Below are 15,967 nucleotides of genomic sequence, written 5' to 3' on the forward strand. Positions count from 1 at the left end.
CACCCACATCATATATAATTTGAAGTCTTATGTTGTTTGTTTAGATGAGGTATGATTTGGAGATGTCAAGGGGTTCCATAAGTCCGTACGTGAGATGAAACGATGGTATAAAAAATGATAGCGTCATTTTTGTACTGTTCCAGGAACACTGCAATATGACTGACTGTAGTTTTTACTGTTTAAGTTAAAATTAACACCTTAATGTTATTGGTCAAAGCTACCAAACAAAAATCCATTACAAGATTTTTACTGATTTTGCATGGACAAGTATTTTTTTTTTTTAGAAATTATGAAGCTGTTTAGCATGTGGCAAAAATGGTGAATATCAACATTTGCAGTATACTAATATGAAATGTTTTCATATTGCATGTTCTTAATTGTCAAAGTAGCTTACAAATTATTACCATAGTTTTCTATATTTTCAGTTGAAATTTGCTGACCAGATTAGTCTCACAATGAAGGTTGTGCACAGTAGGAGTAGATTGTGTCCTCATAGTTTATACTGCATAGTGGGTAGATATAAATATATATGAGTTCCTAATATAATGCTTTTCCATTTGTTAGCTTTTGTACTTACAATGTAGCTGCTAGTCTGCCTGGTAGGCTGTTTTAATATGTAACTGCCTGTGCATGCAGTACTAACCTTTGAAATATTCTAGAAACTAGCTTTTTAATTCAGTGACACCTAAGTATTAGTGTTAGATAACAATATGCAGCTTCCTACTGAGATTCAATCAAAATGTTTAGTAATCAAAAATGGCAATTTTGATACTAACATATATATCTACTTTAACATAAGTCTGTATACTTGTACAAGATGAAATATGGTGGTGGTGGTAATGCCAGCAATATACTTTGGGCATTTTACCTCTACAAGAAAGTTATAGTATATGAAGACATGAAGAATACAAGCCCTTTAAAGCATCCATCAAAGAGAAAAAGACTCTTCACAAACTTTGAAAAATGTGTTATTTGTCAAGAAAAATCAAAAGAATGCAAAAAACTGTCAAAAGCCACCAGTCTTGGACAGTATTCTGTGATGCTGGCAGCAGAATCTAGGAGAGATGAACTGTACTGGAGACTACTATATGAGTCTTGTAGTTTAGATGATAGGCCACCAACACTATCACAGGGATTGCTTTCAGAAATACATAAGTAAGTGGAATTTGGCACATGTCAGAGTTGTACTGAATCCAGAAAAGAAAACTCTGAATCCGACCAGAGAACATCAATCGTGTTCAATCTGCTTCTATAGCTACCAGAGTGTAGACATCCTCCAGTGATTAGTCCAGTTGTATTGTTCACTTGAGAAAACCACACAAAAAATACAAGCAACTTCATAAAATAGAAATATTTGAGAAAGCAACCAATCTAAGGGAGGCAGCACTTCAAAGAGGAAATGATGACATGTTGCAGAGAATATCTCTGGAAGATTTGATTGCTAAAATGCAGTTTATCACTCTACCTGCCTTTCTTCCTATGTGAGTAAAATGAATCTTAAAGCAAAACCATCTAGTTTCTCTTCAACAATACAGTCCCCTTATGATATTTCATCAGCTGATTGAAGAGATAAGATCATTGTCTATGTACAACAAGAAGGCTCTTCTCCTGTCCTAGCTATAAAGCTCTACTTCCCTCAGACGTAGAAACTGCAAGCTATTCCAGTAGCAAATTACATGCCAGATTAGAAAAAACACTGATTCTGCAATTTCATTCCATGCAAAGCATGGACAAAGCCAGTCAACCATTGTTCTAGGCTATGCAATAATATTAGCTGACACTACTCAAGTTGCTAGTAATCTGAAGCAGAAACTTAAATCATCCAACTGTTTTATGGATGTTGTTCTTCCGAGTGGGCCTGATGAACAGCTTTCAAATTAACAAATAGTTTTGAATAATGCCACTTCAATCCTTCAGTCTGATATAGCCAAAATGAAAGCCTCAGATTATTACTCAAAGCTAGGTAGTTGTAGTTTACAGTGATCAACTACTTTTGTGCCCCACTGGTGCAGGAGTTTGTCCTTTGATAGATAAAATGAGTATCATCCTTCAGAAGACATTCAAAGAAGGTGCCTCTCAATTGCGGAGCGTATAGTATTTCACAGTTCCAAAATTATCACATCATTGCTCATAAGTAAGACTGAGAGTCTGTCATGGAAGTCACAGATTCCATGACTTTTTGGGACCTCCATGACTTCTGCAGCGGCTGGTGTGGTTGACCAGGGGCTGCTTGAGCAGCTCAGGCAGCCCATGGGACAGCCGCACCAGCTGCTGCTGGGGCAGTCTCAGGCCACCAGGGGTGAGGCAAGGGGTTGGGGCACGGGTGAGGGCTCTGGGTGGCATTTACCTCGTGGGGCTCCCTGGAAGCGGCAACATGTCCCTTGGCTCCGTCCTAGGCTGAGGTGTGGCCAGACAGCTCTGTGCACTGCAGCTGCCCCAACAGCTCCTATTGGCCATGGTTCCTGGCCAATGGGAGCTGCAGAGCCAGCGTTCAGGGTGGGGGCAGTGTGCAGAGCCCCACTGGCTGTGCCTCTGCATAGGAGCTGAAGGACATGTCGCTGCTTCCGGGGAGCCACGCAGAGCCAGGTAGAGAACCTGCCAGCCCCACCAACCCCTCGCCCCCTAGCAGCTGAGGGGGTCCCAGGCTATGCACCATTGCCCACCCCTGCACCCAGAGCACCTGCGGCACCCTTGGGCCACCCCCTGCCCCAGAGCACCCAAGATTTGGTCAGGGGTATATAGTACAAGTCATGGACAGGTCACGGGCCGTAAATTTTTGTTTACTGCCTGTGACCTGTCCATGACTTTTACTAAAAATACCTGTGACTAACATGTAGCCTTACTCCTAAGTCTTGCTGCATAGCTACACTATGAATTTGGGTCTCAATTTAATTGACATACTACACCTTAATGGCTTCTGCATCAATTACTAGTTCTGCAAAAACTGACTACAGGCAGGTGTGTTCATTCTAAATGGAATTGTATCACTTCATGCTGGTGGAAATCTCATTCATGAAGGAGATGATAATATAGACATCAACACAGAGATAACTGATGGGAAGAATACCTTCCATTCAATGGCTAGAGTGGCATTTCAACAACAGTCTGCAGATAATGAAGCATCACAAGACATATCACTGAAGCATGGGGAAAAAAAAGTCACTTAACTCTCCATGGACAATCAGAGTCTCTTATACAGTGCGCAGTATTTGAAAAACCTAGAACACACCCCGAACCAACGAGCCATGAAAAAAATACTTGAGAAAAATCAACTGTCTGTAGTCAGAACAATCTTTCCTGCACTGAACTGTGTACATGCCCAGACAAAGACTGTGGTAACCCATGCACACTTAACAGAGATCATAATGATGAACAAGATGATGACAATGATGTTGATTAGAAATGTCACCAGCACTCTTACATTTCAATGATACCTGTGCAAATTAATTATTATACTTCATTTTACTCTTTAAATTATGGTTGTGTTGCTCTGAAATCACAAAAAAAAAATCCAATTTTATGTCTTGAAATAATACACAGAGTCATGAAACTAACACAAATGAATGCAAATATTTTGAAGATGTCATTTAAACACGTTGTCACTGTTTATCCCAAATCTATGATAACGGCGTCACTGGACCGCTCCATAACATACCTCATCTTAAAGTAGACATATTAAGCTTTCAAATGATGTGCATGTGCATAGGGAGGGTACATTAAATCAACCAAATAGGTAGTATCTGCCACTCACCTACTAGTCCTTTAAGATTTTAGAACATGATGGCCAGAAACTATCAGTTCAGTTCACTAAACTACAGATATACTTCCTTGGTTTGATAAATCACTTTATTTCTTATGTATCCAGCATATTTAAGGTAGTTTTATTTAACTATTTAAACAACTATTAAACTGTTAAAAACAAATTTAAAATGCTGTTTTTGTTCATTTTTAATTTAATTTGAATTTCCATCCAAATGCAGCCTGACAAATCACAAGTAAAATATTATCTAGTAAATATATGCATCATTCACCACTTTATAACATAATAAACATGTAAAAATTAAGAAGCTGAATAAATGTATGTCAAGCTATATAATTGCTTAAATAGATGTATATAGATGTACTTTCTGGTTAGCAAAAAGTAGTACAGTAGAACCTCAGAGTTATGAACACCTCGGGAACGGAGGTTGTTCATAACTGAAATGTTTGTAACTGAACAAAATATTATGGTTCTTTCAAAAGTTTACAACTGAACATTGACTTAATACAGCTTTGAAACTTTACTATTCAAAAGAAAAAATACTGTTTTAATCATCTTAATTTAAATGAAACAAGCACAGAAACAGTTTCCTTACCTTGTCAAATTTTTTTTTTTTTTTTAAACTTTCCCCTTTTTAAAAAAGTAGTTTATGTTTAACACAGTACTTGCTTTTTTGTTTGGTCTCTGTTGCCTGATTGCATACTTCCAGTTCCAAATGAGGTGCGTGGTTGACCAGTCAGTTTGCAACTCTGAGGTTCTCCTGTACTGAATTACACCAACCAACGAGAATCAACCTTTCTTTAGGAAAATAGGTAAAGAGTACAGATGCGAAACAAGATTAAAATTGATTATTACATAAAAGTTTTCTGTTTGTTGATTTAAATCATGATTAAAATTGGTGATTTAAATGACTTATTTAAATCAGTCCATCCTGTTTTGTCCTAATCAGAGATGAGTGAACTTGTTTGGGTAAAATAAAACCAAACCCTGAACCTTTTCTGGGAATGAAAACACTTGTCTTTTAAGTTTTTCATGGTGGTGGTTGTTCATTTCCATTTGCTTGTCCCCATCCTGGTTTTAGTCGAGATCCAAAATACCAACAGAGAAAACAGCCTTTTCAGGTTATTTTTAATAGGCCAGAAGGGGAAAGTGGTAGAAATTTTTGCATACCAGATCTAAAGCCAAGCAATATTTACAAGAAATAACATTTTCAGTCATGAAAACATTCCCGTTTTTCTTTCAGAGAGTATGATGGAAGCTCTGATCTCCATGTCGGAATAACCAATACTAATGGTAATATGGGCTTTGCAATTAGTTTATATTCTTTTTAAAAATGTTGTGCATCTCTAATGTTTCTCCACTACCTTACTAGGATTTGCACTGTATATTTAATATTTGGCTTTCCTGCTCTCTACCCTCCCAAACCGACATTTGGGGCTAAAGTAGTCTTACTGCCTGAGAGCTGAATGGCACTCATTTCCAAGCCAGTCAGTTCTACATTGCTATGGTTGTTGTATCATATTAAAGAAGCTCTGTATTAAAATCACAAATGAGTTTGATTCCCCATAGTTTAAATTCCAGGGTATTACTAATTAAGAGGTCTCTTGGTTTTTGGTACTGTTTCTCTCCTTCTATGTGTGAAACTTGCAAGCTGCTAATTGCGTTAGTACATTCTAAGACAGAGTCTGTTCTCAAAGCAATTCACACAGAGAGAGACTCAAAGCAATACTCTGTAATAACAGAAACAGAACCCAGAGACTCCCCACCCTTTTGTTGTATTAACAATTGTGATTAAAATAGAGATAGAGGGTGTATGTGGATGGATGCTTGGTGTGGATAACAACTGAATGATCAGGGAGGTGCCAGCCCAAGAATCCAGTGTCTATCGGCTGAAGAAGGCGTCAAGTGGAAATAACCAGAGGACCCCCCCTCCCCCCCAGAGGCAGACTGGAATCCATCCAACAGCCTCAAGGACGGGAGAACCAAAGAACAAGATAACATCTAGCAGCACGGAGCCGGCAGGAATGTGCTATCTGCTGATTGATTCAGCAACAGCATGATGAAACAATTCCCACAGACTAGCCTAGGAATAAATTCCTATAAAAATAGACTCTAGAAAGTGAGAACTTTGGGGGGTCTGATTCTGCAAACCAACTTCCAGGAGCATCAGATGAGCATCTGACAAGGCCCTGCTCCCTCCTCATGTCCAGGCCACCTGGCCAGTGGCTTGGCATGAGCAACTCTAAGGCTGGTAACTATGATAACAACCTTGCAGAACCTTTGTGTGTGTGTGTGTGTGTTTGTATGAATGAATGTGTGAATAAATATGAGATTGAATGGAATGTTATAACTATAACTAACTGCTTACTATGATTCTTTCTGTAGTCACAATAAATGTGGTATTTTGCCTTTTTCCCTTTAATAAGATCCTGCTGGTTTTTAATTTATTGGTATAACATGGTGACATATGAGGCTTGCTGTTAAAAAACATCCTCCCCTTTACTACAAAAGACCTGCAATGAAATCCTGGCCCAACTGAAGTTAATGGAAATTTTACCATTGACTTTAATGACGTTAGGATTTCACCAAGACCGAGAATTTGAATCCAGGCTTCTGTCTTGACCCCGAACCAGAACCATTATCCTCCCCAGACCCCACAAATTTTGGAAGTACGGACAAAAATGGAACCCACATTCAAAACCAAGCACAGCCCCATTTTGTCCATCTCCAGCACAAAACTAACTAGGCAGCCCACTGTACTATGGCCTTTTAATGAGATTTAAGTATGCTGAATTGTTGCTGCTGATTTTTAAGCACATACTAATCTTAAAGGGACAATTGTTAAATTAAAAATATTTTTTAAAAGTCCTTGCCCACATGCTATAATCCCTCTGATTATTAAAATTATAGAATTTTAAAAATCTAATTTATCAGTGTCAGTACTGTTTACTTTTTGCATTTTTTCCTCATCTTGGACAATGAAAATAGATGTCAGTTTTACTTTAATTTATAGTCTCTTTCTGGATAATTTCAATTTCATGTACTAGCACCATGCTGCCATATTAGGGTTGCAAACATGGCAGAGGAACAATAATTTATTTTAAAAGAGAATGTTTCATCTGGAGTTTAAAGAAAACCTTTTGGGTTTAGGTTTTGTGAAAGGTTATTTTTCAGAATCTAAGGTTTTGGATCAAATTTATTCTTCCACTGATTTTTTAACAAATGCAAAGTGAAATTACAGTATAAAAATGCAAACTGTTTCATGATCAAGATTAGACATGTCATAATATGTTGTTTTAGGGGGGAAACAGTAATCTGCAGGCTGTAGTAATTACTGTACTGTCATGAATAATGCCATTAGGGAAAGCAATATTGTTGTAACTAGCTGTCTCATCTTATAACAGTGGACTTTTATTTCTGATTCTCCTCCCTTGCTGACAATCTGCTGCTTATGTTTCCAGGGTTGGTGTATAATTACAATGAAACAGGCATTCATAGAGTTGAACTTGGGTGGGAGCAATGCATTAGTATCCCACTAATGCAGCCAGACATGTATGGACTGCTTGAACAATGGGATAAGTACCTAGAAGAATTCTCTACGGGAGAGGCCTGGTTTTTTCACAGGTATGTAGTTTAGCAGATAGATATACTAGAATAGTAATTATTAAAGGATGATGAATTGGGATATTCAGCTTTGGATTCTGCTAAGCATGTGGTTCACAGCTGAGATTGATTTACCCAGTCATACAGGAGCCAGTCTGAATAACTCCTTCCTACAAAACACCACTTGAAAATCGACACCTTTGTTAACAGAAAAGGGTATTTTGAGGTAATTATTGAAGTAACAGACAACCCTGATGGAATGCAGAACCTCTACAGCGTATTAAGGTCAATTCTTTAGCAATGTGAGTTTGTGCACTACTGAGAACATTCTCCTCACCAAGTCATGGCTCCTGAAGAATGTATGGTTGGCTGTGGAAAGAGAATCACTGACTTTTCCCAGTTCTGTAGTCAAAGAATCACTGGTTATGGGATTCAACCCTCTAGCTACCTTTTGATCTACAGGGTAAAATCCTGACCTTACTGAAGTCTATGGGAGCTTTGCCATTGACTTCAGTGGAGTCAGACTTTCATCCACAGTGTACATCCAGATGCGTACTTCATGTCAATAGTCAGAAATGGAAAAAATATACTATCAGGCTTATCTCCAGCAGTTCCAGCTAGTTTGCAATGTTTTCCTTTTGCTAATTAACTAGGGAAAGACGTCAGCACAAAACCATCATGTTCGGCATAGAATGCTTCATTCTTTTTAGGTTCCATAGGGGCTGATGGCTGACAACAGCATCATCAGTGATGTGGTCAGGCTGGAACATGCATGTCACCTCACCAGGCATACAGGCAAACAACAAACTTACAGCTTCAAAGGAGAAGGCTGATGCTCTAAATGTTCATTTTAAAAAGTGAAATTACTAAATATCCTATTTGGGCCCAATCGTGTGAAACGCTGAAGTCAATGAGAGGACACTTGGTATTTTGTAGAACCAAGCCCAATTTTAACCACTGTATGTTTGGCTGCTGTAGTGGTGTATTTTAACATTTCTTTTTGAGTCTTCCTTGTCTTTTTGGCTGAAATCGAAAGGATTTGATTTCAAGTTAAATTTTCAAAAGCAACTAAGTGACTTCAGAAAATGAGTCCCATTGACTTCCAGTTAGTCTGGCACTTTTTAAATTCCCACTCGTAAGTGTTTCTTCTTAAAAGTAATTTGATGTCAAACAAAATGATGGAGGAGAGATGGTTAGGTATTTACACTTTTTTCTACAAGCCTTTTTGATAGCAAGAATATTTAATTCCTAGACAGCTTACTCACGAAAGTGACCTACTAGTCCCAAGTATGCCTGCAGTCACTCTGTCCATGCACACCCAATCTAAATGGTGACATATTGAGCTTTCTAGATATTCTAATAGAATAGATAGCAATTTTACACAGATTTTTCAGATCATTCACCAAAACTATGCAGATTCAAACACAAATTTTAAAAAATTGGTCCTGCGTTAAGTTTTTTGTAGTGAACTAGTTTTATTACTGCATTTTGAACCTCAGCAAGCATTGGGCCAACTAGTTCTAATTCCTGTTCTTTAATTTGCTTCCAAATGACTGGCAGGCATACAAGCAAAGTCTTGAAATGGAGCTGAAGCAAATTAATTGACTCACTGACAAAAAATGTTTTTCTTGAACTTACTTTAACCAAAAGTAAAGATCATTATTTTAAATTGTTCTAAAATCTGCGTAACCTTTGAAAGTAGCTATAGAAGTTACATTTTACCTTTTTGTTATACAGTCTAGTGCTGTGATGACAAAGTGTATTTTCTGCTGATCCAGATTTTGTGCTCCCCCTGCTGCAGTAACTGTAAGCCACTGGTTTTGTCTGAGACAGATAATATTCATTTATGGTTTTGGTTTCTCTCTCATTATTTTCTGCATGATTCTAAAGACAATGTGTGATTTGTAGCCATTATAATTTTATATCCTGAGAATTTAGTTCTCTCTCAAACAATAAAGCTTAGATGACTATAATGTGTTAAGACACCAACTATGTGAATGATCTTGGGCTTCAGCATGAAAAATCTGATTTAATATGTCCCTTCCCAAGACCTGAAAGAAAATCAGTCATGCTTCCAAGTTACAAATACAATACAAAGATCCCAGGAGTGGTCTCTACTGGGATCATTAGATATCTGTGGAAAGCAAGTAGAGGCAGCAAGTGAAGAGTAAAAATGTATTCCAAGAAATATTTGTGATTTCACTGAGAGCAGCTCCTTAGGAAAAGAATAAAATCACGGTCTCTGAACTCAATTTTTAAAATAAGCCATGTTGTCTCAGCTTTCCTTCTAAATTAAAGGTTATAAAACATTTGTGGGAAAGACTTGTGTTGTATTTTAAGAGACCCCACATACTTTGTATATTGCCTAGGAATGTAGAGGAGACTATAAAATACCTAAATTCCCTCTTTTAATTTAAATTAAGTTATCTATAAGCATAGGGACACTAAACTATACCTTGCTTTTTATTGGAAGAGTCCGTAAAAATTAGATGCAATGAATGGTGCCTTTCTGCTGTTTTTTTTAAATGGTATATATAAATGCAAGAAAGAGTAGGAGTGGCAACTGAGTCAGACGTAGATAACCTCCAGTGGCTTAAATTACAGGCAACTTTATTTTTGCTAATACCAGGCCATATTTCCCATTCAAAGGTGGTAATCTAAAAACACATTCAGGGCCATCCTTAGACATATACAGCATACATTTGCAGTGCCCCTGGGTCTTAGTGTCCACCCGTCTGCCTCTTCCTATCCCTGTTCTGACCCTTCCTGCAGGCTCCCATCACAACTGGCTGCTGCAGCCTGGTGAGTCTTCCTCCAGAGGGGATCTAGTACTTAAAAGTGAAAAAGCCTTCCAGCCTGCCAGACCTATTAACACAACATTTAAACTGCTAAAGAGCCATTCAAGTGGTAATGAAGCCCTTTAGCAGGCATTTGCCAACCCCCAGGTATATACAAAAAGAAAAGGAGTACTTGTGGCACCTTAGAGACTAACCAATTTATTTGAGCATGAGCTTTCGTGAGCTACAGCTCACTTCATCGGATGCATGCCGTGGAAACTGTAGCAGACTTTATATAGACACAGAGAATATGAAAAAATACCTCCTTCCACCCCACTGTCCTTTTCTTTTTGCGAATTCAGACTAACACGGCTGTTACTCTGAAACCAGGTATATATACTGTCAGTTTCTGAATTTACTGACAAAAACAGCTGTGTATTACTGTAATATTTACTCAGAACATGTTAGTCTATAGGACCTTAGTTTAAAATTTCTTTTCAAAATAATATTTCATTAGTGTGTTGCTGAAGATTATAAAAATCACATCTCTAAAAAATCCTTATATAGATTTTTAGATGCACAATCCGAGTATTCATCTTTATTTAGCCTTAAATGCTTGGATCTTCAGACATATAGCTTTTTTAAATAAATCCTTCAAAAGACCGCCCTTATCTAAAATACACATGAGCCGGGCTGCCATCAGACATAGGGGCACCAGTTTAATACTGCATAGGGCCCCATAAATCCTAAGGATGGCCCTGAACACGTTTGATAGTGATGAATGTGATAATGCGTCATTTGTTATAAATACAATGATGGCAAACTAAAATCCCCCAAGTTATCTTCAATAAACAGCAATGGAACCCATTTTCTGTTACAGTGCTATACCCCATTATGACCTTGTTTCAGCAGAAACACTTAAGCATGTGCTTTGCTGGGTTGGGCACAAGCAGACTAACTTTAGGCATCCAAACGTTTTAAATTTGGACTAGGACTAATGAGAAAATTGCACTGGGGTTTCCCAACTGTTGTGCAATGCAGCATATTTACTTATAATTACTTAACTAAAACAAAGAGAAAAAGGAGTACTTGTGGCACCTTAGAGACTAACAAATTTATTTGAGCATAAGCTTTCGTGAGCTACAGCTCACTTCATCGGATGCATGTCCAGGTCCTGGGCTGGGGGGCCAGGGCGCTCTGCGTGCTGCTTTTGCCTGCAGGTATGCCCCTCCCCACCCAGCTCCCATTTGGAGCCAGTACTGGGGGCGGGGGCAGTGCCCGGAGCGCCCTGGCACTCCTGCCTGGGAACCGGACCTGTCCTTCTGGCTGCTTCTGGGACACAACGCAGTGCCACCCAGGACAGGTACAGACTAGCCTGTCTTACCACCACAGACCCGGCATTTAACAGCCCAGTCAGTGGTGCTGACTGGAGCCACCAGTGTCCCTTTTCGACAGGGTGTGCTGATCGAATGCATCCAATAAAGTGAGCTGTAGCTCACGAAAGCTTATGCTCGAATAAATCTGTTAGTCTCTAAGGTGCCACAAGTACTCCTTTTCTTTTTGCGAATACAGACTAACACAGCTGCTACTCTGAAACTTAACTAAAACAATAAGCTATGATGAAGCACGTATATTCAGGCAATAACATGCTTAGCAAACCAGAAGTCAGAGGTCACTATAAATACATCATGCACCAAAGCAAAAGAGCTTTGAAGAGATAGCAGAATGCTTTGAACTAGACTCAGTCCTCCATGCTACAAGTCTGCAGAAGACTGGATGTTGCAAATGAATATTGTAAATTCCCAGGGGTAACAAGCAAGTCTTGTGCATTCATAGGTCCCCTTGCCAGGAGATACACAGTACATAATATATAACACAGAAGTGACAGCTATACAGGAGGCAAGAGGAGAGAGGGTCAAAGGACTAGGAGAAGCAAGATTTCTGTAGGAATGGGAGGTGGTTATGGAAAGGGCATAGAATCAGGTAGGGGACAGAGCAGGTGGTCTGTGCAGGGGTTTACAGAAGGGAAGTGAAGTAGTAAGGGGGCGGGGGGAGTAGTAAGACCACCAGAGATGTGCAGGAGGAGAAAGAGATAAGATTATATTAAAGTTGACTGCTATTGCTGTAAAAATTCTTAAGATACATACTATTAACTTATAGGAGAGGTTGAGAAACAATACAAAGATAAAAAGACAGATAATTGCAGCCTACTTTTGGCTTAGGTGGTTCCATAGGACAGTCCAACTTGAAGAATAATATTCTGGTTAAAAATGGGGAAAAGAACATATAGAAAAAATGTTAATTTGTCTTTCAAGTGTTAACTCCATTTCAATTAGTTACTTAAAGGCATTTCTGCCCTTGTGATACATGTGCAATTTATTATCGCCAACAGGAGTTTGCCAGGCAGAGTATATGCCCCTAGATCAACATAATAATAGCAGCATTTAATTGGTTTAAACTATGCTTCCAAGGAAATACTACAGTGAAAGATGTATGTTGTGGCACATTCACATCACTGCTGCAGGTGACAGCTTTCTGAACCGGATAATAGTACAGCAATTAACAAGGGGATAGATAGCTAACTTGGTCAAAGCTATCTTTTTATTTTAAACACTGGAATTTATAATTGCATACGCTAGAGCAGGGGTTCTCACAAGAAAATTTTTGGTGGCCTCAGAGTGCGGCCACCAACTATTACTGGTGGCCACTCTAAGTATTAGGAAAAATTGTCAATTAACTTCAGGAAAAATAAATACATATGCACATATACATGTCCAAATCATTGTAATTTATTTATGTAGGGTTTTTTCGCAGACTCAATAATAAAAATAATATACAGTTTTCTTTGTTCTTTACTGGACCTAAACAGAATAGAAACAAATAATGTGCTTTGTGTTCTTGTTCCTTTTTGTTGTTGTTTCTTTTGCTTTTTTGGTTGCTTGTTTTTAAGACTTGCTAGCTAATAAATCCGTTTCTGTGAAAAGTGATATTTATCACTTTTCACAGCAGCAGACTTGCTATCGAGGCAGTCAAAAGTGATATTAACAAACATACAAATATCACTTTTCACAACAGACTTACTCAGCCCTGACAAGCTGGGGGACAAATTAAGCCCTGGATGGAGAGGTGGGTAGGGAGGCATCTCAGGGCCAGGGGTGACAGGGCTGGGGATGTGAGTCTGGGGACTGGAGCCCAGCAGCAATGCACTAGGGCCAGAGGACGAAGTGGGGGCCAGGGCAACGTGTGTGTGGATGCACGGGGGGTGAGCTTGGGGCCAGCAGTCACTGCTGCATGGCTGGGGCTGGATCGCACAGCCCCACGGGTGGAGTCCAAAACCCTGTGGCTGGGGGTCAGAGCCCACAGCTGCATGGCCAGAGCCCAGGGCCAGAGGAGGCAGGTGGGCAGGGGGTGGAGCCCACTGCCACACATCTGGAGCCTGCCATCCCAGGTCTGAAGCCCGAGCCCCACTGCCTGCCTGATTCTCCAGCATTTGTGGCTCCAGAGGGGGACAGGGCCCAACACCTACTGGCACCACTGGTGGGAGGGGGACATCCCCCCCCCCCCATCATTACTAAGGAGGCTGTGGCTGCACAAAAAGCCCCTGGCTGCCGCATGTGGCCACATTTGAGAAATGATGCACTAGAGCTTAGAATCTGACTTTTTTTTATGCCAACAATTTTGCAGCATCTGAGAGCATCAGAGGGACGGACAGTCATCATTACAGGTGCATTTAAGTTCTAGCATTTAGAGAATTTTAGTATTTTTGGAAGGTGTATGGTTCTTTATCTCAGCCAATAAATCATCATCTCCAGTTTACACACACTATTTGAAGAACTAGTCTCTCTCATTAACTTGGTTATCTGTTTCACAGGTACGATGAACACCACCACAATTGTTATACCTTTGCACTGGCATTTATTAACTGTGTCTTGGCTGCACAAGGTAAGCAGCCAATGAGTAAAAGTGAATTCACAGAAAGATTTGTGATACCACAGACAAGGAAAGCTTCCAAGTATATCACTGTCTACCAGGAGGTAGCAGAAAATTATTTCTACATTGGTGACACCCTTGATCAAGAAAAAAACAATTCTGGAGAGGACACATTATTACGTTTACAGGCATTCAAAGCAATGAAAACAGATCCATAAATAGGAAATCTTTGGGTCCAAGCTTCAGTTCTCCCTCTATATACCTGACATGCCTTCCTGCAATATTTGAAAACTAACTGATTGTAGAGACTGACTGTAGAACTCAGATATGTCTGAGAAAAGGATCATCCCTTTCATCTCTCTCTCACAAGACATTAACATGACACAAGAAGGAAAAGACTTGTATGAGTGTGTTCTGGGAGCTTTAAAATTTTGCTCTCTGCAACTACCTAACTTTCATGAGCACTATCACTATGGGAAATTATATATGTTCCTGTTTGCTATATCATACTAAAAGTTGTATGAGTGTAGTCATGTTTTGTAGTAGACTATGAGTGTTGTAAATTAAAACAACAAATGTAGATTACCTTTTGACCAAAGTCAGAAAAACAGTTTGTGACAAAAATGAATGGTGACACTTATTCACTAAAACACTGCTTGAATTAAGAAAGCACTGCGATTACTGGTCATATATACTATTTTCCTCATATGCAATATGCAGATACTAAAATGCCTGAGATAAGGTACAAACTGAGTAAGTTTTAACTTTACCAATAAGTGGCGGTGTTCATTCAGTTTCTTGTAAACATAAAGTACTATCATAAATGCTACGTTGTACCTCCATATTTTTACTACCATTGCAAGAATAAATAGCTGGAGTAAAACTATACTCCTCTCTCTCTAGAGGGGCTATTTTCCAGTGAAGTGTCTGGAAGTATTCAGTACTCTACAAGAAACATTTTATACTAGCCAACAGATTTTGCAGGCTGTTGTGTCCATAACTAGCACTGGACTCGTCAGAATGTCCCTCAACAAGAAATTAAAGGATTTGAAAAGACTGAACAGCAGTTTTACAGATTGTTTCTGCAGTCATGCACTGACCTATTATAGCCAACTTTTGCTAGTTTTCACTGTTCTAAACCCTAAATAACTTCGCTAGAGTTAATCTAGATAGATATCAATATAACAGAGCAGAGTTCAGCCTTATTTCTCCTCGTAGTTTTTGCAAAAGCTCAGCCAGAGCTAGTATGAATCCAGGTTCTATTTTCTTCAGAATTCTAATAAATGGTTCTTAATTTTGTCCCACCTCTAATTTATACTTTTGTATAAATGGTAGAATAAGTATAAAAAACAACAACATTCTTTAACTTCTTACACCACACAGTTCCATTTATTTCTTACTGTCATAAATGCCTTCTGCCATTGTTTACTATATTTTAAAATTGTATTTAACATCAAGCACTCCAAAAACGAAAAATAAGAACACTGAAAGAAGTTCTCATTAGGGTGAAATTCACCCCTGTTCAGAGGGTAAGCACAAACCCCCTCTGTACTACTTAATCCATATTTTGAGAATTCAAATGGAACTTAAATAGTGCTGGGCCTTGAGATGTGTTTCTGCTCAAGGGTGAATTTCTGATTGGCTCAGAACAAGGACCTTCTGTGCTTTTACCAATCGGAATACACTTTGTGAATGAAAATATATGGCAAGTTTTGGTCTCCCTGGTTATGCACTTCTAAAGGAAATAATTTGGTGCAATAGCATTGAAAATATTAAGTATGGTCTGCTCTATGAAAAAAAATACCTTGATATCTACTTTCTATAAATACCTTGACATTCAGCTTGAAGAGAGAAAAGCCATTATCCAGCCACAACATTTCCAATTACAGTACAGACG

The 15,967-nt window shown here is 38.9% G+C and overlaps 2 protein-coding genes across 5 annotated transcripts in view; one reads left to right on the forward strand and one right to left on the reverse strand.

Annotated features, from left to right (window-relative positions):
* Positions 1-15,530, forward strand: part of MKRN2OS (MKRN2 opposite strand) — an 18,368-nt gene extending 2,838 nt beyond the window's left edge. The window contains exons 2-4 of the mRNA XM_073352261.2: positions 5,004-5,053; positions 7,222-7,384; positions 14,012-15,530. Of these exons, the coding sequence (XP_073208362.1) occupies positions 5,004-5,053; positions 7,222-7,384; positions 14,012-14,288 (490 nt within the window). The 3' untranslated portion in view covers positions 14,289-15,530. The remainder of the gene's footprint in view (positions 1-5,003; positions 5,054-7,221; positions 7,385-14,011) is intronic.
* Positions 3,990-15,967, reverse strand: part of TSEN2 (tRNA splicing endonuclease subunit 2) — a 49,721-nt gene continuing 37,743 nt past the window's right edge. The window contains exons 11-13 of one of the 4 annotated variants that reach the window (XR_012159867.2): positions 15,900-15,967; positions 12,352-12,400; positions 3,990-4,525 (exon numbers count right to left, since the gene is read on the reverse strand). Coding sequence is in view for 3 of the 4 variants with exons in the window: in XM_078853686.1 (XP_078709812.1) it covers positions 15,908-15,967 (60 nt within the window). In the remaining variant the exon portion in view is untranslated. Of the gene's footprint in view, positions 4,526-12,332; positions 12,401-12,981; positions 13,002-14,132 lie in introns of those variants that run through there. The other 3 variants (XM_078853686.1, XM_073352251.2, XM_073352250.2) reach the window with 3 other exon arrangements.

This window comes from Lepidochelys kempii, chromosome 7 (genome assembly GCF_965140285.1).
Source record: "Lepidochelys kempii isolate rLepKem1 chromosome 7, rLepKem1.hap1, whole genome shotgun sequence".
Lineage (NCBI taxonomy): Eukaryota > Metazoa > Chordata > Testudines > Cheloniidae > Lepidochelys > Lepidochelys kempii.